At 48.7% G+C, this 21,816-nt stretch overlaps 1 protein-coding gene across 4 annotated transcripts in view; it reads right to left on the bottom strand.

The window, feature by feature from the left end:
- The window catches only part of FHL2 (four and a half LIM domains 2), a 65,398-nt gene that overhangs the window by 21,466 nt on the left and 22,116 nt on the right, over positions 1-21,816 (bottom strand). Inside the window, exons 2-3 of one of the 4 annotated variants that reach the window (XM_034658926.1) lie at positions 12,524-12,722; positions 666-845 (exon numbers count right to left, since the gene is read on the bottom strand). In XM_034658926.1, the coding sequence (XP_034514817.1) occupies positions 666-821 (156 nt within the window). In that variant the 5' untranslated portion in view covers positions 822-845; positions 12,524-12,722. Of the gene's footprint in view, positions 1-665; positions 846-2,844; positions 2,870-11,033; positions 11,055-12,523; positions 12,723-21,816 lie in introns of those variants that run through there. The other 3 variants (XM_034658925.1, XM_034658927.1, XM_002913501.4) reach the window with 3 other exon arrangements.

Raw genomic sequence — 21,816 nt, 5'->3', positions numbered from 1 at the left:
GCCAGGGTCCTCAGCACTCAACCCCAGCCAATCAGCACCAATGACCCTGCTGTTGCCATCCACAGCGGGGAAAGCTGGTCATCCCTTAGGCCCTTAGGCGAGAGCCTTTCCACTTGAAAAAGAAACACTACCAATCCTGATCTTCTCTCACTGAAAAGAAAAGAGGCCCTAATGGTCCAATGAAGTTAGTGTTTTTCGTGCCCATGCATCTGGGAATCAGTTCCAGGTCACCCCAGTGCACATTCCCTCCCCAATATTTACTCAGCAGCACCTGCTGCTCCTGCGTCAGCACGGGGCAAACACGAGTGAGACGGCGTTGCCCTCCAGAAAGCCAGAGCGCTGAGAGGCAGGGGGTGTTCGACCAGGACACCAAGAGCCAGGATGTAGGACGTGTGCTCGGAACACTCGGCGCGAGCGTCCTGGAAAGGTACTCACTAAGCAATACGGAATCAGGAGCGGGCACAGAGCAGCTGGAGGGAGGAGGCTCAGAAAGGCTTCTTGGCTGCAGGGGACAAGACCATCAAAGGGGGCTCAAGACACGGAATTTCCACGGGCAGTAAGGGTCAGAGATTCAGCGCAAACCACACAGAAGCCCGTGGTTTCTGGGGAGCACAGAGGGATCCCAGGGTCGCGGGCATGCTGCCCCAGGGGAGGTCCAGGGATACCTTGCAGTCACAGCCGATGGGCTTCCCACACTCCTCGCAAGTGCTGGCATAGAGGGCCTCAAAGCACGCCAAGCAGCAGGGGCTCTCCTCCCTCAGGATGTACTTCTTGCCAAAGAGAGATTCTTCGCAATGGTGGCAGTCAAAGCGCTCAGTCATCGTGACGCCGGGCTCTTCAACAACCTAACAAGCAGAGAAAGAACAGGTTCCCGTGAGCACGCTCGCGATGTCGTCCTGCTGTCTGTTGTCATCTTTAGCCAAGGGATGGGATCCCCTCTGGGTGAAGAAACGAAACTCACCCTTCCAACAGTCATGATTTTCAGTGATACTGACAAAAAAAATAATTAGCCTGGGGGCAGTTTTGTTGTTTGCACACATTTCACTTCCTTGAAAGTCCCCATGTTGTGGACCGTGTCACAAAAGCTACGTGGACCTTGGATACAGGGAGAGCCAGCATCAGAGCTCTCATCCTGGAGGGCGGTGTGTCTGCTTCAAACATGTGACGCCGCCTTACATCTTCCCTCTCTCCCTGCCCCCAAAAGAGAAAGGCCAGGATAGAAACAATATGTTCATTTCTATAAAAAGATTTTCCATGAGCTCCCCTTTATGATGCATAAATTCGAAGAGTAAGAAACCACGGTGTCCAGAGGGATGGGGTGTCAGAGTTGGTAAACCTGAGAGGCCAAAAGAACATTACCCTTGTCCTTGACGTGACATTGGGAAGCACAACCTGCCCTAAAACTAAAAAGTTTTCTAAAACTGCTGTATGTCCGTGGGGGGAAGGTCACTTCTCCCCTATGAAAAGATTACCCTTCTGCTGCCCAGGTATCGAGAGAGCAGGATAAAGGGGAAGGCCGGCTTCCAAGGACAGAGATTATCACACAGTGGGAAACGCAGTGACCATGGTCAGTGGTTCTCCAGGCAACACCTCAAGCCCTTCAGAGAGGAACAGGAATGCATCTCCGTGCCAGTCACCCTGCATTTTTTCCAGGGAGCGCACAGAGTGTGCAGGGGCAGAGGGGGAATGGGGAGGAGGCGCAGGAAGGTGGGAGGAGCTTCTCAGCCTCCTGTGCTGTCCACATACGAACAGGCTGGAACTGCCTGAAAACACGAGGCCGCCGTGGGCGTACTTGGTGTGGAGACGTGCCCCCGGGGTGTGAAAAACACCCACTCAGTCTCCTTCAGGAACATGTTCTCCAGTGGCAATATTAATTTGCTAAAAGTGAAAAGTTTTACCAATTATTAACTAGGGAGACTGACTATGGAATTCTGAGCCATGTTTTGCGAACTCTCATTACACTTGGTTGGATGTTCAGTGCTTTCAAACCATTTAGGAGTGAAATTCCGGGATAGCTTGTGATGCAAATAAAATCTTGCTAAATGGTTTATGATAACAGCAAATTTGATAGTGTTTATTAATTTTGTGCTCTTGTGTATACAAGGTCCTGAAAACGGTAAGCAAAGAAAGAAACATCCTTCAAGCATCCGTACTTGGTGATTTCTCTGTTTATAGAACAATTTTTTCCAAGAGTATTAAACATGCAGCTGGACCCATGTGGCAGGATCCAGCCTTCTAAATTGCTCTTCCCGGAGTTAAAGAAAACATTGTCTGGACATTCTTGTGATAACATTACAAGATGAGGCTCTTGTGCGTTTGAATTATTCTTCTGAAACCCAAAGTTTAAATATCCTTTGTACTCAGGCCATCTCGGGTTACGGCAGTTATGCTGGCAGAAGACTCGACGCTTTCCTGTAATTCCTCAGTTATTGGCCCTTGAAAGTGGCAATTGTTTATGTCATCATAATTGAGTGCTGTCTTTCCAACAAATATATTTTTCCAATAAAGGTTGCCATTTACCTGTGGGGAATGAGAGACTGATTGCCTGTTCTTCTCACAAAAATAGACGAATGATTTGAGATTTTGAAATACTAACAACAGAAGGAGACAGAACTATAAAGTAGGATTTTAAAAGCTGGAAACCGTTCCCGAGATTATCTACTACGACAGCTACCTCATTTTATGGATGGAGAAACGAGAGCCCATGAATATTAGGGAAAAAAGAAGATCTGCATGAGCGTTCCCAAAAAGCCATGTAAGTTAGAAAACACAAACTCGAGATCTTAGTCCGTGGGGGCTCAGACAGAGCCCAGATCCTGCTAGAAGGATACAGACTGGGCGTACCTGGGTGGCTCAGTCGTTAAGCATCTGCCTTCGGCTCAGGGCGTGATCCCAGGGTTCTGGCATCGAGCCCCACGTCAGGCTCCTCCGCTGGGAGCCTGCTTCTTCCTCTCCCACTCCCCCTGCTTGTGTCCCCTCTCTCACTGGCTCTCTCTCTCTCTGTCAAATAAATAAAATCTTAAAAAAATAAAAATAAAAAAAATTTAAAAAGTGTATATTTAAATGTACACTATCAATCTCAAGCTTCCTTTTAATGGGAAAAATGTATCTATCGTCCTACATTAGAAGGTCCCCATGACTTTGCATTTTTTAATCCTATGGAACACGTGATTATTTATTCATTCCAGAAGCATCAGTTGAGCTGGACCTGAGTGTCAGGGGGTATGCAAAGTGCTGGAAATACAAAGGTGAATACGATACAGGCCCTCCCTGAAGGAACTCGTAGTCTAGGAGGAAAACCGATACCCAGTGGATCCCTGAAAAACACAGGAGTTGGGACATGAACACCTGAGCCATCAAAAATCCACATAGAACTTTTGACTCCCCCAAAACTAGCTACTAATAGCCCGCTGTGGACCGGCAGTCTTGCCAGTAACACAGATAGCCGATGAACACATATTTGTATATTATATGTATTATATACTGTATTCTTGCAATACAGTGAGCTAGAGAAAAGAAAATATCATTTAGAAAATCACAAGCAAAAGAAAATACATGTATTGTAGTGTACTATGTTCACTGGCTAGTAAATCCGTGTATAAGGGGCCCTGCGTGGTTCACACCCCTGTCGCTCAAGGGTCAACGATGTATCAAACAGATTATAAAGCTCCACACGCAGGACAGTGACAGAGAGACACAGAGGGTCCTAGGGGCAGGCAGGGCAAACTTCCTGAGATGTCTCCCTGTGCTGGAAAAGGATAAGCCAGGTGATCCTGCAGGCCAGGGGGCCCACGACAAAGGCGTGCTGAGGAGCAGAGGCAGCAGAGCACAGGAAGCTGCAAAGGTAGTCAAAGTTCAAAGAAAGGAGAGCCTGTGCTCCTGACCTCGAACTTGGCTCTGCCCTGTAGGCAGTGGGCATCATCACAGGCCTCAGCTCAGAGTTTACTGTGTGAAGTCCCGATTTCCACGTGGGGGTGAGGAGGACAAAACTTAGGGGAAGTGACTCTTTAAACATGTTTCCAGGGTGTCAGGGTCTATTTCGGAGTCATTTCTTTAGAAAAAAACAGGACATCTTGGATCTGTAAGGATTCTCTTTCCACCTGCTCGAGTGCTACCGCCTCCCCCCGTCTGAAGCTCCGCATCTTCCTGATGGGTTAGACCAGGCCCCTGCCCATCCCATGGGACCCAGAAGTGTTCAGAGAAGTGAGCTGCGGCGTGCAAGCAGGCACCTGGGCACGGGGCGTGGCTGCTGACTTGCTCTTTCCTTGAACTGACTCCAAATGACTGTGGCCAGGAGTTCTGCCTGAACTCTCCGCCCAGGGCTAACTCATTGTCTGATGTCATTCCCCCTTTGGCTTTGAGCAAGCAGGGTACTTGACAGAGCTGGCTGGTAGGGGCCAGGCGTGGCTCCAGGCCCTGCTAACTGCTCTGGGTGAGGGGAGCCCCAGGGCACAGAGGGCTGGGAGGCAGGCGAGGAGGCACCCGGGTCTCTCTCTCTCTCTGGTTGGGGTCTCCCGCCAGCCCAGCTTTGGGGCGGGTAGGAAAAGAAAGGCTCCCTGAGCCCTGGAGCGGTGGTGCACAGACTCACCTACCAACCACATTACAATTATTTTAAGACCCCAGGCTTATAAATGCGGGTTATTTTTATCTCTGCAGATTTAAAACCTGTGAGACAAAGTTTGAGAGGGTGGAAGTGTCAGAGCTGGGAACACTGAAAAGAAACAGAGAAGGGGAGGAGGAAGGAGAGAGGAGGGAGAAGAAGAGATGGGAAGAAGCAGGAGAAAGACAGGAGGGTGAAGAAGGTAGAAAGACACAAGGACACTAGGAGCCAGGAAGCTCATGCACTTTCTTTTCTTTTTTCCTTTTCCTTTTTTTTTTTTTTTTTTTTTAACAGGAGAGCTGTCTTGGGAATACAGGGAGGAGGCTGGCGAGTTGGCCAGCCCATGAGTGCCAGGTACCTGGCCTGTCCTTCCCAAAAGGAGGCCTAATGGGCCCCAGGGCTTGCCTAAAAATGCCAGATTTGCAGAAGAGGTCTCCCTTGAGCATTGTCTTCAAAGCTCCCTTTATTCAGCTACAGACTTTGATCTGACCCCAGAGATGCCATTTTCGTCCTTCTCCTCCTCAAGACCCTCAGTTTCACCCTGCTTTTCTAACGTAGTCAGTTCTTGAAATCTGCAAATACTCCCAAATCCTTCCCACGACACGAGCAGCCGCGTCCCTAAGTCAGTCTCTGCTGAAGCCACATCATCTTTAAATGACGCTAGTGGGAAATTCCATTGCTAATCGACAGTCAGGACTTTCTGGAGAGAATTCAGAAAATCAGCCTGCTGCTCTTTTCAAAGAATGTTTTAAAAATACAATGTTTTCATGACATCATGCGACACCGTGACCACCTGCGTCCCCCACCAAACCATAAGCGCCATGAAGGCAGGCATACTGAGGTGGCCTCGCCCCCAGGTGATAAACACAGGGTCAGCCGCTTGATGAATACTTGCGGAATGAATGGACAAATGGATGAGGAGTACAAACATGTGGGCAAAAATCAAGAATGAAAATGAGGAATGTTTTATGTGAACCATCCCCGTTGCATACCAAACCCGAAATGTAATGTGGTTTGGCATCCGACGCTCTGAACATTTCTAATGTAACAGACCCCGGGCGTCATTGCTTCTCCTGTGTCCCTGGCCTCCTTCCCCCTTCCAGATAAACTGCGGCTTCCACGGCGGGTAGAATCCCTCTTACTGTGCTGGGACTGCACACCGCTGTGAGCACACGGCTGCACGGTCTCGGGGAGGCCTGGTCAGGTCAAGGAGCGGAAACCCACCGGATGCTTCCAAGCATCTCTGCAAAGAAAGCTCTAGATCCCCTGACACAGGCTCCAGATACCAGGGAAAGGTCCTGGGTGTTCTGCAGGGACACAGCTTGCCTATAAATCCAAGATCCTCTGTCCAAGGGCTCGGGCTCTCACACCTGCAGCTGTAGCCGGAGAGCAGCCTGCACACTTTGCTTTCCTGTGCACAGAAGTGTTGGCACAGAAACGGGGCTCACCTCTCACACTCTACTAGTCTAGCTGAACTGTTTCTTTTAAATAAAAATCCCAGTGAATAAAAGAGAGGTGCAAGTACAAGGAGTTTGCTATTTGAAAGAATAGAAGTATGCATTTAGAATCCATTCGAAATTGATTGGTTTTAAAATTTTTATTTATTTGTTTGAGAGAGAGAGAGAGAGAGAGCATGAGCGGGGGAAGAGGCAGAGGGAGAGGCAGACTCCCTGCCAAGCAGGGAGCCCGATGTAGGACTCCATCCCAGCACCCTGGGATCATGACCTGAGCCAAAGGCAGACGCTTATATGACTGAGCCATCCAGGAGCCCTGAAATCGATTTTTAGATGGTTGGTAAGGTGTAAATTTAACTAGGCCTACTGCTATATGATAAATGTCTGGATTAATTTAATGAGACTTTACCAAGTATATGGGCAGGGGTCAGGGATGTTTTATAATTTGGTATAGACACAGGTAACTTTCAGAAACTTAAAAAATTTTTTTGATTTTTCTCTGATGGTTTTATGAAACGTTCTGTGTGAGGGCTGCCTGGGTGGCTTGGTCAGCTGGGCGGCACACTCTTGATTTTGGCTGAGGTCATGATCTCTGGGTCCTGGGATGGAGCCCCAGCATCGTCGGGCTTCTTGCTCAGTGGGGAATCTGCTCAGGGATCCTCTCTCTCCCTCTCTTTCCGCCCCCCACCCTCCTCTAGTGTCCCCCCTTTCTAAATTAAATAAATAAACCTTTTTTTTTAAAGGGAATACTTTGTATGAGAGACAATGCTTGACTAAGGTAACCTGCTATCTTCCCGATTATCTTTGGAATACTGAATAATGAAAAGAAATGGGAAAATAATAAATGCAAGGTTTTGGACCTTAAGTCCATGAATACAAGAATGATGATACTGATATGATGTATTCTCCACGTACTGTTTTAGGCACTGGGAGAAAACTGGGAAAAATACAGGATCTCTTTAAAAGAGTTCCAGAATAGTTCTAGCTCCAAAGAATTTAAATCACCTTTAAGATACTATCTTGTCATTTAATCTCAAAACATGTCAGTTCAGTCAACGAAAGACAAGCATAATTATGCGGGCGAGAATGGTGGGCTGACTCGGGCTCATAAATCACCCCAGTGAGGGGGCTTCGGGGGTGGCCCCACCCTAGAGCTCTGCCACCACCTTCCTGGGAACATGTGGACACATTATTTATGCTTTGTTTCCACAGGAACAAAATGAAATCCACTCACTCTCATCAGTCTCCCCCTATCTCCAAAAGGCAGCTCATTGTTTGTTTTCTGTCTGCCTCCCCTTCCATCTGCTGTGAGTCCCCACTGGCCTCCTCCTACTGCGACGCCCAACGTCCTTGTCCTTGACGGACTGGCCTCTTCCCTCTCCGGGTCCTGCTCCCTCCTGGTGCTGCTTTAGCATACGGCGTCGGGGTCCTGGCAGCACACACTTGCACATCTCCGGCTAATCCTCACTGGTTCCAAAAGTTGTATCCTCAAACATGCACAGATCCATTTTCTTTTTGACTAAACACCTAAATATTTCCAAACCTCAAGGATGCCCTGTGACATTCGTTTTCCTTACCCACAACTGCTTCTCTTCCTGGCACAGACATCGCCTGCCTCCCTTAGTACCACAAGCCTAAAGATCTTTAAGCCACAGACGGACTCAGGCAAGGAAACGTACGGATTACAGAGGCCACAGACGAGTGTGATGACACACGATGTCCAAGTTCAGACTTGGTGAGAGAATCACTCAGGAGAACTGAACGAATGGTCGGGAGGCCAGACGCTGCCCCCGGCCTCTCATTAGATCTCCAGGAAGGGGCCATATTTTACAGCAAAAGGAAAGGCAGTACCACCAGCAGCCAAATAGTCATGGAATCTTTAAAAAGCAAGACCGATCGCTGGTGGGATACTTTTTAAAAAAGATTTTATTTATGTATTTATTTATTTGCGAAAGAGAGAGAGAGAGCAAGCGAGCAGGGGGAAAGGCAGAGGCAGTGAATTTCAAGCAGACTCCATGCTGAGCGGGGAGCCTGACATGGGGCTTGAATTCACGACCCATGAGATCATGACCTGAGACGAAACCCAAGAGTCAGACCCTTAGCTGACTGAGCCACCCAGGTGCCCTGTTGGCAGGAGAATTTTTAAGCAAAGTTACTAGGGCACTGTATTAGTCAGGTTCTCTAGAGAAACAGAACCAATAGGATATATACATATGTATAGATATGTGTGTGTGTGTGTGTATATATATATATATGCACACATACACACACACACACATATATATAAAGAGATTTGTTATAAGGCATTGGTTCACACTATTATGTCCCAAGATCTGCAGAAGGCCTGAGAACCAGGCCTTACAATGGTATAAGTTACAGTTCAAAAGCCAGCAGGCCCAAGACCCAAGAAGAGCTGAGTTTCAGGTCGAGCCCAAAGGCTGGAAAGGACCAACGTCCCAGCTCTTCAGTCAGGCAGGTGGAATGCCCTTTTACTTAGTTTTCTCTTAGTCTGAGTCTGAAGGCCATAAGAGACTGATATCCCAGCCCAACAGTCAGGCAAGAGGAATTCCCAGCGCTCTGCCTTTATGTTCAGATCTTTAACTGCTTGGATGAGGCCCACCCATATTGGGAAGGGCAGTCTGCTTCAGTCTGTGGATTCAAATGTTAGTCTCACCCAGAAACACCCTCTCAGATACACCCAGAAGTAACGTCTGAACAATTGTCTAGACATCTTGCGGCCCAGTCAAGCTGACATAAAATTCACCATCATACGGCCCAAAGTCGAAATCCACAATTGAGGACTACAGAGGTACCTGGTGACTCCACCCCAAAGTCACAATGCCTGCTTGGTCTCCTGAAAGACCGGGTTCTTGGTCACTAGAGAAGAGCCTGGGCATTTTGCTCAAGTTGGTCATGTTCAGGAAGTGGCTTCTCAGTAGGATTCCATGTGATAATGGGCTTTGATGGAATTCTCATAATAAAACTACACAGGAATTGTCCAATATCTGTTTTGTTCACTCAAGCTCAAGGAGTTTTGTATCTCATGGCATCTGGGGCAGAGAGAAGCTTACCTACTCCAGCCCCCTTGTTGACAAATGAAGCAGCCCTAGCCCCAGGCGCTGGGTAATAAATCCTTAGATGCAGAACAGGGATAGAACCCAGGCCTCCTAGGGTGCCTGGGTGGCTCAGTCAGTTAAGCACCTGACTCTTGATCTCAGCTCAGGCCATGATCTCAGGGTCATGAGATTAAGCCCTTCATGGGGCTCTGTGCTGGGTGTGGAGTCTGCTTAAGATTCTCTCCCTTTCCTTCTGCTCCTCCCTCCCCTTGTTCTCTCTCTCTCTCTCTCAAATAAATAAATTTTTTTTTAAAAAAAAGGAACCCAGGCCTCCTGATGTCCAGCCTGACTATTTTTCAATCTCCTATAAGGCTTCGTTTGTCTGTAACTCGTTTGTCTGTAACTTCTTTCAGTACCGGAGGTGGTTTAACAAGCGACTGTGGGTCAAACTATGCATCAGGAGGCCTCCTTGAAGTATTCAGGTACGTCCCCAGTACTTTAGTGATTGGAACTCAGCCTCTCCAGTCAAGCTGCCTGGGGTCGGATCAAAGGGCCACCACTTACTGGCTGGGAAAGCTTGAACAAGTTTCTTTGATCTCTCTGTGCCTCAGTTTCTCTGCAAAGACAAGGATGATATCGATATGTATACTACTTATGATGCGCAGGCTTGATGACACCCCTTCAAGCAAGCCACGATCGCCTCTGTTTCCCAGTTGAAGAAACTGAGGTACCCAGGGATTAGGTGACTTAGTTAAGGTTGCACAGCTAGATGTGGAGGCATGTGAAGTCAGGCAGCCTTGCTCCAGCCATGCATGCCCGCTAGCCTCCCCCACCTGTCGAATAGCGTATTTGTGAGGATTAAATGAGACTGTGAATGTAAGTGCCCAAAACAGTGCCTGGGCTATAATAAGCCGATTTAGCCCTTATTAATATGCTGCTGTGTGAAAAGCAATTTAAAGCATGGAATGATAATAACTCTGTGGAAACCCAATTCTGTATAAAGTTGGCACTCCAACAACTCGGGTTGGAACTATGCCTGTCCACTTACATGTAGATTTTTTTGCATAAATACAGCACTGTGAATGTATTTTCTGATGATTTTCTGAATAATGCTCTTTTTTCAACCTTACTTTATCGTAAGAATATAGTGTACAATACATATAACATATGTAATATGTTTTGACTAAATGTGTGTGATCAGTAAGGCTTCCAGTCAACCGTGATTAAATTTTGGGGGGTAAAAAGTTATACTTGGATTTTCAACTGCACTGGGGGGAAGTCGGCATCCCTAACCCCCATGTTGTTCGAGGGTCAAATGAATTAAGTGATAATCCTTAAGAATTCAGAGGAAAACACTGTGAAAAATATTTTACATAAATGCACAATGAAATGTTCTTCATTTAGTTTGGTTCTATGGGCGTTTAATCGTCAGGCTAGAAATCCTTGTACTTCTAAGACTTGCCTGAAATGTTGTTCGGTGTGAATCACCCTCAGGATATCAGAGCTTTCCCCCTCTTACATATTATTACAAAACACAGCTAAGCAGAGCTAGTGTCAAAGCTCCATATGGCCTTGTGTTTCGAACACAGGAACACAGTTCTCCTGCTTATGAGCCCCAGCTGTGATTTATTACCTCCCAAAATAAGTGCAAGGCAGTGCACACGTAAGTGCACATCATGGAAGGCAACAGTATACGTTTCATTTAACCTGGGTTAGACTAGTTAACGGAAACCCAAACTGGGATCTGAAAAGAAGCATGATTGATTCTTGATTTAAACAGGAAACAACATTTAACATTTCTTCCCAAAATTTCAGGTATGCTAAAATAGCACCCGGGTACCGCTCTCACCGAGGATCAGAATATTTCTCGTTTAAAATAAGCCCACATTTAAAAATCTGATAGTTCAGTCTTTTAAGTTCTACCTGAGTCAATGCCTGAGGCCACATCGGGAGCTCCACATCTTTGGACCGCAGGGGAGTGCCCCGGACACCCCCACAGGCAGATGGCAACCCCGTTGCTCGCCGCTGGGAGGACTCGCTCACACTCCCAAGCCTTGGTCCCCAGGGAGGGCAGGGACGGTCACCTCCCCGCGCTGGGACCGGCGGCCAGCCTTTGCCCAGGGCTCTCCCGTGGGTGGCAGTGACCCTGCTCCCACCCCGTGGTGACCTGCCTGGCCAGGACTCGCTGGGACTCGGTCTTTCTTCCCAGCATGGGGATGGGGAGGCGGGTCCCTTCTGCCTACAGCGCCCCCGCCGCCCCGGCTCTCCCAACATGGTTCAGCTCCCCTTCCCTCCGGTCTCCCCCAAGGCTCGGGTCCCTTCTCCCCGAGGCTCAATTGCCCAAGGCTCAACTTCCCTCTCCTGCGCTCCCCCAAGGTTCGCTCTCCTCTCCCAGGTGTCCTCCTTCTACCATGCTCCCTTCTGCCTGCCTTTCTCGGGGTCTCCCCTGCGACTCCGTGCCCCTCTCCCCGGGTACCTCCCACGGTTCTGTTCCCCTCTCCCGGAGTCACCCCGCAGCTACGCTCCCCTCTCTCAGGTATCCCCACGGTTCTGCTCCGCTCTGCCCGGGTCTAGCCCAAGGCTCGGATCCCTTCTCCCCGATGTCCCCACAGTTCTGCTCTCCTCTACCCGGCTTTTCTCAGGGTCTCCCGCGCGGCTCCGCTCCCCTCTCTGGGTAACCCACGGTTCTGTTCCCCTCTCCCAGGTGTCCTCACGGTTCTGCTCCCCTCTGCCCGGGGTCACCCCACAGCTATGCTCCCCTCTCCCCGGTTCAGCTTCCCTCTCCCGGGTCTCCGCCGCATCTCGGCTCCCCGGTCTCTGGGTCGCCTCCAAGGCCTGGCTCCTCTTCCCAGGTGTCCCCACGGTTCCGCTCCCTCCCCCCGGGTCGCCCCCTCGGCTCGGTCCCCCTTTCCCGGGGTCTCCCCCGCATCTTCGCTCCCCTCTCCCGGGTGTCCCCCACGTCTCGGCTCCAGTCTTCCCGGCTCTTCCGCGGCTAGCCTCCCCCCACCCCGGGTCCCCAAGGTGTCGGCTTCCCGCGGGGGGCGCGGGCGGAGGGCCTCCGAGACGCCGGCGACGCGGGCTCGGCGCGCGGGCCGCGGCGTGGGGGCGTGGGGGAGGGCGCCCGTCGGCCTCCCGGTGGCCGGGGCGCTCGCGGACCCCGACTCTTTGTGCGCCTGGGGCTCCGATACCCCCGGGTCTCTAAGGCGCGGGGGTTACCAGGGCTCCGTCCCTGGCATGGGCTCACAGGGCCGAGTGGGGGCAAGGGCCGCGCGCGGGCCGCCGCGGCTGCCACCAGGGTCTCCCCACGCCGGGGCGGAGCGGCAGGGGTCTCCCCACGTCCGCACTCCCCACCCGGGTCCGGGGAACGCGACGCCAGCCGAAGCCTGAGAGCGGGTGGGGGTGGGCTGCCTTACGGGGACCGCCGATCCGGTCTTGCAGCGGCGGGAGGCCGGCGTCTGGGATGTATTTGCGCCGTGGGCTTCTCCGCCTCACCCCGCAGACCCCTCTCGGTCACGAAAGGAGCCGAGCAGATGGCCAGAGAGAATGGATCGTGCCAGGTTCTTTGTTCCGCTAGGCAGGGGCCAGGGGGCTGTTCAGACGTTCGGTTGTTCCCTTCAGGGCGAGAAAACAAAGGTGAGCTGGAGAGAGTGCCTCCCGGAAGCGCAGCCCCCGCACCTGCAGCCCACACTTAGGAGGGACAGATGCACCCCTCCATCCGCAAGAAAGGGGGCATCGGGATAGAAACGCTTGCTCCTGAGTGGGTGGCCAGCCTTCCCTGCCCCCCCCCCCCGGGAGAAGATGGGCCGGTGCGAGGACAGCAGAGGGAGAGAGCAGGAATACCGTGGGCAGACATGTTATATTTAACAAGCAGTGGGCCTCAGAGAAGGAAGAGCTACGTGCTGCTTCTCTCTTGGTTGACGCTCAGTGTCTGGGCCTATTCGAGACTCTGTGGGCCTCCATCGTGGAATCACAGAACTTGAGAGTCCTACGGGCTACACTCATTGAGCAGGAGCCCCGCATGTGATATCCTTTGCTTCTCACCCCTTGAAGCTAAGGATTAATACCCCAGTTTTAAGGTGAGGAAATTTCAGCTCAGGGAGATTTGCTCAAGGCCAGCTGAGATTTGACCTGGAGTCTGTCAGATGGCAAAGCCCTGAGTAGCTTACAGGACAGGACATGCCCCTCATCCCACCAGTCACTCCGTTGCCCTCCAGAGGGCCGAGATGGGCTACAGCAGTGAGCCCAGTCAGGGCTGGATGTGGGGAATCCAGCCTTCCTTCCTCCCTTCCTCCCTGAACCTGACAGGTTCTCACCAAGGAGGAAAGTATGGGCTCCAGACCTGCAGTCACACCGGTAGTCAAAGCAGGTCAGTATCTTGAGCAAAGCCTGTGTAGACAAGCCTCTTCCCGCTGACAGTTATCTAGATGTGTTGTCTGTATAGTTGCAAGTTACAGAATGATCTTCCAGAGTGAACAAGAGGGAGAGAGAGAGAGCTGAGGGAAAATCAAAACACTTAAGTAGCTGCAATGAATAGGATGGACTTGAATAGATACTGAAACGAAGAGCACACTATTTCAAAAATAAATTTTCATGAGACAGTTTGGGGAAGTGTGACACTAACAAGGTAGTGGATGACATTGATAAGTTATTATGAATTTATTTTAGGTGTGATAATGAAATAGTACACACACACACACACACACACACACACATTCTTAAAGCCCTTAGCTTTCAGAAATAGTGCCAGAATATTTACCAACAAGATAACATTATGTCTGAAATCGTTGCAAAATAATTTGAGGTGGGGGAATGAATAGGGCCAATATATAAAAGAGTATAAGTCATGGATTAATGGTAACTGGAAGCTGGGTGACGGGTGGGGGGTTCATTCTACTAGTCTCTTTCCTTTTGTAATGCTTGAAAAATTCTGTAATGGAACGTTTTTTTAAATTACAAATGCACATACCATTTGACTTTGACCCAGCGTTTCCCCTTACAGGAAATTATCTTACAGATAGACGTGCTCATGTGTAAATTGATATACATACAAGAGTAAGCCTTGTGGAATTCTTCATAATAGCAAAATATTGGAGCACATTATATGTTCACCAACAGGGACTAGTTAAATATTGTACATTTTACAGTTATTTCTATATGCAGCTGTTAGAAAGAACAAGGTAACTATATTTATTGATTTGGCATGATCTCCAAGTTCTGTCTATGGAAAGAAAAGTAGCTAGGAACCAAATATTTGTGTTAAGAAAGGAAGGGAGGAAGACAATGTATGCATATAATAGTGGTTGCCTCTGGGGAGATGTGGGGAGCTGGGGCCAGGGGTGGAAGGAAGATTAAGTTTCACTCTTTACTCTTTTGTTTCTTTTAAATTTCGAGCTATATAAATATATCATTCATTCAAAAAATAAAAATATTTTAAAAATTAAAGCAACACATGCTCCTTTAAGACAAATAGGAAACAAGTTTGTTAAACGGACTTTGTAGAAAATCAAGGAAGTTTGCGAGAAATAGAGGCAGGAGGAATATAGTTCTGAGCTGAATGGTACGTACTTTTTGGAACAATTTAAATCAAAGGACAAACTATTTTTAAATTAAATTTTTGGGGTGCCTGGGTGGCTCAGTTGGTTAAGAGTCTGCCTTTGGCTCAGGTCATGATCTCAGGGTCCTGGGATGGAGCCCTTGTGGGCTCCTGGCTCAGTGGGGAGTCAGCTGGAAGATTGTTTTTCTCCTTCTCCAGCTGCCCCTCCCCCGCTCATGCGCGCGCGCGCTCTCTCTCTCTCTCTCTCTCTCTCAAATAAATAAAATCTTTTAAAAAATAAATTTTTAGGAGCATCTGGGTGGCTCAGTGGGTCGAACGTTGGACTCTTGATTTCAGCTCAGGTCGAGATCTCTGGGTCCTGGGATCAAACCCTGCTTCAGGCTTGTGCTCAGCGGGGAGTCTGTGTATCCCTCTCCCTCTGCTCCTTCCCCTGCATGCTTATGCACTCATTCTCTCTCTCTCAAATAAATACATACATAAAATCTTTAAAATGAAATAAAAAATATTTTTAAAAGGCAGAATGGTAAAATGTATTTTGAAACATTCTTTTATACCATTGTATTTTCAGGGCCTAACTATAGCTCATGGCACGTGGTATGTGCTTAATTAAAACAGATACTGAATGAATGGATCACAGAAGACTTGTTTAATATGTGGTAAGTCTTTCATTTTGTAATTGATTATTTTATAGTATAGCAGATAGAATATTATAGAAAATAGAATGCTATGACGATATAACTTGATCTCTGGAATCAGGTCTGGATTTGAATCCCCATCCTTCCTAGGATTTACTGAGGTGGCCTCAGGCAACCACAAAATCTCCCTAACCCTCAATCCACTCATATGTAAAATGGGCGAATAACATATACTTTGCAAAATTCTTGGGAGGATCCTTTGAGATGACTCATGTAAACCACTAAGTGGTATTAGTATAGTCCTTGGCACATAGTAGGGCCTCAGTAAATATTAGCTTTTATTCCATGGTATTTTGTTTGACAGTAAAGGGAAGATGAATTCAGAATAAGAGGGAAATGTGAAGGTGGTGAAAAGGTACAATTTTCCAGTTATAAAATAAGTCAGTCCTAGGGAGGTAGCTAATAACACAGGACTGCATATTTGAAAGTTGCTAAGAGAGTAGATTGTAAAAGCTCTCACCGCAAGAAAAAAATGTAACTGTGATAGATGTTAACTAGACTTATTGTGGTGATCATTTAGCAATATCCACAATTATCAAATCATCATGGTACGCACCTGAAACTAACATAATATTATATGTTCATTATATCTCAATAAAAAAGGAAGGAAACGGACTTAATTCTCATCAGAAGGAAGGATTAAAGTTGCGATTGTATTCTAAAGATAAAAGATTGTTTTTTGACAGAAAAATTCTCTGCTGTGGATAAAAGGTTAATTTGTGGAAGAAAAGAAATTATATTTCCTGGGAAGGCATAGAGGCAACTCTGATAGATAATTCAAGTAATTCAAACTTCTCTTGTTCATTTCAATTCTGTAATTCCCTCACCAGCCAGCATCACCCTGACTTCTTCCTCTCTTTTGGGGGGTGGTTTCAGGAATGGGGTAACGAAGAAGCAGGGAAAGAAAGGGAAGGCTCTGTGGCATAGACCAGTGGTTCTCGAAGTGTGGTCCAGGGCCAGCAGCATCAGGATCTCCCAGACACTGATTAGAAGTAAAACATTACCTGTGTTTTAACAAGCCCTGCAGGTAATGACTAATAGTACCTTGAGGTAAAATACTCCCTAGGATTCCAACTCTGGACTCAGTAATTTACCAGAAACCCAGATGTTAGTTTCTAGGGGGGGTTGGGGAAGTAGAAACAGATAACACTAAACACAGACAGGCCTCTGGAACTCTAAAATTCAATTACAAGCATTACGTACTCTGCCAGGTACTTCACCAGAGGGAAGCACAGGTAGAAATGAACTCTAAAATCCAATGGCAAGTATTACTCCGTGGGATACTTCATGGGAGGGAAGCACAAAGTACAAAACTTAAAGGCAAATCCTAGCAGCCTGTGTTTCAGTGGTACAAATGCTGAAACCTAATTCTCTCCTCCGAGAGGCCCAGAGAGGAAGGCGCAGCTTCCAGAAGTGTGGTCAGATCTGGTGGTGGGGGAGCAGGTGGGAGAGGGGGTGGTCAGCCCGGGGTCTCCTCCTGACCTTGGCCACCTCGAGGGTACTAGGAGACCTCACCAGCACCAGGAAGAAAGGGAACACATGAAAACGGGCAGAAGTTCAAGACCTCCCTATGTCCCTTACCCTAACTGACCATTTCAATGAGGATTTTTACAGCACTCCTCCCATTTCAGAAGCAGAACTTCTCACAGGCAGTTCTGCCCACTCAAACCCTGGGCAGGAAGCTGTTGGATGATTTACCCTTGATTCAGAGGTAATCATTCTTCATTGCCTCAGATGGTTGGAGGGTGAGTGTCTAAGATCATAGAAGCTGGCGGTAAGCCGTGAGTTCTTGCTCTGTTCCTGGGAAGGGAGCGGGGTGAGGGGCAGGTCTGTGCATGCCTCCCTATGACAGAGCAGCACCTCAGTATGCCGGCTCAGACCCCTGGCTCACTTTTTTAAAGCAGGATTTGCCTGAATGGAGAGGGAACATTTCTAACACAGATGACCCTGCAGGCAGGGCACTCACCTGCCTGTGCCCCTGAGCTTGGGAGCTTGGGCACCTCCATGTCCCCTGGAGCAAACCAAAGGAATGTGGTCTGGTTTACAGCTTTGTTCTCATAGGCACCCAGATGTTGCCCTTTGCCTGTTAAGACTTTCAGGAAAAATCTAGCCCTTCGGGAGACACAAACTCTTTTCTTTCTCCCCCCACCCCCCAGCCTTGCTCTGACTCCTGGGGGGGGGAAGCTTGGCTCTTTCTTAAGACACAGAGTTTCCATATCCCGTTCTTTGTTCTCTCTTTTTCACAAACTGATTTAATGGATGCAAATAGTCACAGTGTTCAAAACCTCAAAACATGTCTGACTTCAAGCCAAATCCACAAACAACTCCATGATTTTCTGAGTTTGCCATCATTGGTTAAAGCTGATCTGGAGCATTTCATGCAAGTTTCCATCGTGGCTTTGATAACTCATTTAAGAAGGGTTCTGTTTGGCAGCCTCGCGGCCAATAAAACGAAACCGTTCACACTGCGGTTCATTTCTGTGAGGCTCGGAGGCCAGTCGTGGATCAGGAAATGTTGCTGGACTGTTTCAGATGAAAACAATTTCTCATGTGGGCTCTGGAAATGTTTGCTGCTTCTCTGAGATCTTTTTGTCTCTGATTTCAGCCCTTTTCTGCGGTAATCCAGTCACTTCTCTGTTTGCCAACAGTTTTACTCTGTTTTTCCTCCGTCCGCTCTTCCAAAACCCATTGAAAAGAAGTGTAAATGTCCAAGGCCTGCGCAAACCTAGCAAAATCCTGTTTTGAATGAACCATGTTTGCTTCCCTATAATCCCTGAAGTGCTTTTCCTGGTGGCCTCTGCCAGTTCTTCCTGGAGTCCCTGAAATGGGAGCATCTCATGCCCACTTGGTTCTCAGAATGTGAGATTTGAACTACAGTGAAGTCACAAGTATTCATTGTGAATTAACTTTATGAATGAGCACCGCAACTTTAAAATCCCCAGTGCACCCTCCCTGCCACTCAAGTCTTCTCTGTGCTATTTCCACTTTGATTAGGGTCCTTAACAGAAAATCCAGTGGTCTAGCTAGGAAGAGCCTGGGCTGCCAGGAGGGGCGGAAAGGACGGGGCTCCAGCCCAGGCGCACCTGTGGGGCTGTGTGCGAGTGCCACCCGCCATCCGTGCGTGTCCTGTTTACTTAACCTCTGAAACAAAGGATGGCCTCTCTTCTCACTTTGAAGGGTTATTTGAAATTACGTAGTCCTTCTTCAAGTTATTTTTATAGTTAATCAATCCCTGAAAAATTTCCAGAATGTCTCCTGCCATAGAAATGATTGTGCAGGGCACATATTGCATGGAGCACGGGGTGTTATACGCAAACAATGAATCATGGAACTTTACATCAAAAACTAATGATGCACTGTATGGTGACTAACATAATAAAAAATTAAAAAGAAAAAAAAGAAATGATTGTGCAGTGTGGTATGTGACGTTTGTGGGTGACAAATAGCTGTATTTTATGTTGCTTTATGTTCTCCTAAAAACACAAGTGTTTCAGAAGGTGCTTTAACGTGGGGCCTGGGAGTCACGAGAGAGCTTCCTGGGACTGCCAGGCTTTGTGGGACAGCACTGCAACGGTCCTTGACTGCTGGGAACCAGGAAAAGATTTCCTAAAATGTCTGACCTTCACTGGATCCTGGCAGTACTATTTGCCCCCCAAAGAATCTTTTCAAATTCTGGCCCATCCTAACCACACACACATTTTTGGAAACTTCTGCACAGTTAGAGATGCTGAGGAATGACTCTGTAACTGTTCCAGATTAGTCATTGCCTCCTGCAGGGATGGAGGGGCTCCAGGGGCAAATCACTGTCAGATACCCAAATTGTTCATTAGCTGTCTTTAAACTTAGTAAGTGCCTCTTCCTTTCCCCTCCTTCCTTCCTGCCTGCCTGGCTGTCTTCCTCTTTCTCTCCCTCTCTCCCGTTCTCTCTCTCTCTTTCCTTCCTTCTTCCCTCCTGCCCTCCCCTGTCTTTCTCTGCTTTTGTTTCAATAATCTGAAATTACGCTTTCCTCTTGCAGATGGCCTTATCACAACCTGGCTCCCTGATCTTGTTACCGTTTTAGGGACCCAGTTCTGTCTCCCACCCTGTCTGTGTGGCATGCCTATTTCCCTATATCGTCACCGGTCCCTGGAGTTTCCAGGTCGGGCTGAAAGCAGAGGAAGGAAATGCTTGGAGGTTTTCTGTTTTGAAGAGTATGTTTGGAAAGTCATCAAGTCAGGAGAACAGGGGCTTCCCACGTAAGTCGGGAGGTCCTTGAGACCCCTTTCCACCCGGTCTCTTGACTCCCTCATGCTCCTCCTCCTCCCCTGACCAAAGATGGCTTTGCACACTCTGTTCTGCCCCGAGAACTCCTGAAACACAAAGTATTTCCCTTGGGAAGGCTGCGAGGAGTACCATCCCTACCCTTGTTTTTTGACCATTCCATACTGTCCCATCTTTCCCTTGTTTATAACAACAAAGGAAAGAGTGGGAGCGCCTTCTGGACAAGGATGGACACATTCATTTTTATATCCTCTGTAACTCGGTCAGTATTCACTGAATTCAATTCAGGTATCGTGAAAATGCCTAAACCAATATAGGGCTGCCGTACACGGGCTCATATGGACCTACCTAAACCAAACAAATCAACCCTATTGCCCATTTGGGCAGTTCGGTTATCTGGGCTTTGCACGGAGATCCGACTTGCAAGCACTTGCATTAAACCGCAGTGGAGGGACGCCTGGGCTGCTCAGTCGGTTAAGTGTCTGCCTCTGGCTCAGGTCAGGATCCCAGGGTCCTCGGATCGAGTCCCACATCTGGCTCCTTGCTCAGCAGAGAACCTGCTTCCCCCTCTGCCTGCTGCTCCCCCTGCTTATGCTCACTCTCTCTCTTGCTCTCTCTCTCTCTCTCTGACTAATAAATAAATAAAACCTTAAAAAAAAAAAAAGAAAGCGTAGTGGGGGGCCTGTCCTCTCAGACAGCGGGAGATGGGAGCCAGGAGCTGCTCTTCCCGCACGAGCTGGAGCCCCCCCCCCCAGGTATACCTCCCGCAGGTGCCATGCGCAGGGGGTCAACCCCTGGACCTTCCTGGGGTAGCGCTTCTGCCTCTGAGCATCTAGCTCTTCCTGAGGAGGGAGCTGCTGCTCCGGACCTGCCCCTGCCACCCCCGCCTGGGCCCTACTCCGCCCTGTAGAAAGCAGCTCCCTGAGGGACAACCTGAAAGTGGTCATGTTAATGGAACCCACCGCCTTCGTTTTTAGCAAACCAAAGGGGCCACTTGTCAAAGCAGGTCTAATTGCTGGAGCCTCTTTAGTGGGACAGCTCTGCTGTAGCCCTTGAGGGGGACGACCTCACCCCCAAAGCGGGCTTGCGATCAGCGGGCTGCAGAGATGGGCCCACGTAGGTGCACACAGCTCATCCCTTTCGAACCATACCTGTTTAACGGTGGAGTCACTCGGAAAGAAAAACTGGTCTATTTCCCTCACTCACTCATACTGCTGATGGATAGTCCTTCTCAAAGGTAGACTGGATTCATAAGCCTGTACTTGCCTTTACTGTGCCCATCCACAGTCCCAGAGACGACCATGCAGCTTTCTAAGTCATGCGGTCCTAGTTTTGACTTGCACATCCCTGGCCAAGATGGGGACCAGCACCCTGTTCTTGCAGAGTCACGCTTTCGCTGGGGAGAAGTACCCTTTCACATGGCCAGGTGGGCTTGCTCGGAGGACTCCTTTACTTTGGATGGGTGTCTCTTGTTCCCTTGCAAGGGGCAGGCACACGTGGCGGGGCGACAGAGTCCTTGCTTGAGCAGAACTGATCCAGCTGAGAGTCAGCGAATGTAACCCTGACATCCCGGATTCTGGAATGCTGATCTCAGAAGAGCTATCATTCGTTATCACTGTTACAACAGATGTTTTCTTTTCTTTCTGCCTTTCTTCTGTTTTTGATGGCTGATATGGTGGCATTCTTTGTGTAAGAAAGTGAGGTGGGTGTAGCTTTAGTTAAAGAGTCTTTGGAAGACTCCTTTCTTCTTTCTGTCTCAGACTCTAGGAGGAGACGTGGTTTTAGGGGGCTCTGCACCCCACGTAGCGCTGGGGGGGGGCAGAGCACTGGTGCAGGGGAGACCAGGAGAGCCTGCGGCAGCCCCCAGCAGTGCAGGACGCCTCCCTGCACGCCAAGGAGGCAGAGTGGGGCTGTGGCTCAAAGGAGGAGAATGTCTCTGCGGCAAAGCTTTGGGACAGAGAGAAGGGGCTGTAGAGGCCTGCTGGGAAAAATAGTGCCAGTGAGAATGAAAGGACACCATCTGTAAGAAAGCAGAGAAGTGAGGCAGAGAAGAAGAAAGAGACGGTAAAAGCAGGCTTCCTTCTACCTGGGAAATAAGCAAGGGGCCAGCACTTGGCTGGTTATTTCATGTGAACAAATAAGGCTCAGGCTACTAGTCCCTGGAAGTCGGGAATGGTTTCAGAGGAAGAAGCCTCAG

This window comes from Ailuropoda melanoleuca, chromosome 4 (genome assembly GCF_002007445.2).
Source record: "Ailuropoda melanoleuca isolate Jingjing chromosome 4, ASM200744v2, whole genome shotgun sequence".
NCBI classification, from domain to species: domain Eukaryota; kingdom Metazoa; phylum Chordata; class Mammalia; order Carnivora; family Ursidae; genus Ailuropoda; species Ailuropoda melanoleuca.
Note: the sequence above shows the minus strand (reverse complement) of the source record. Positions and strands in the feature narration are given on the sequence as shown.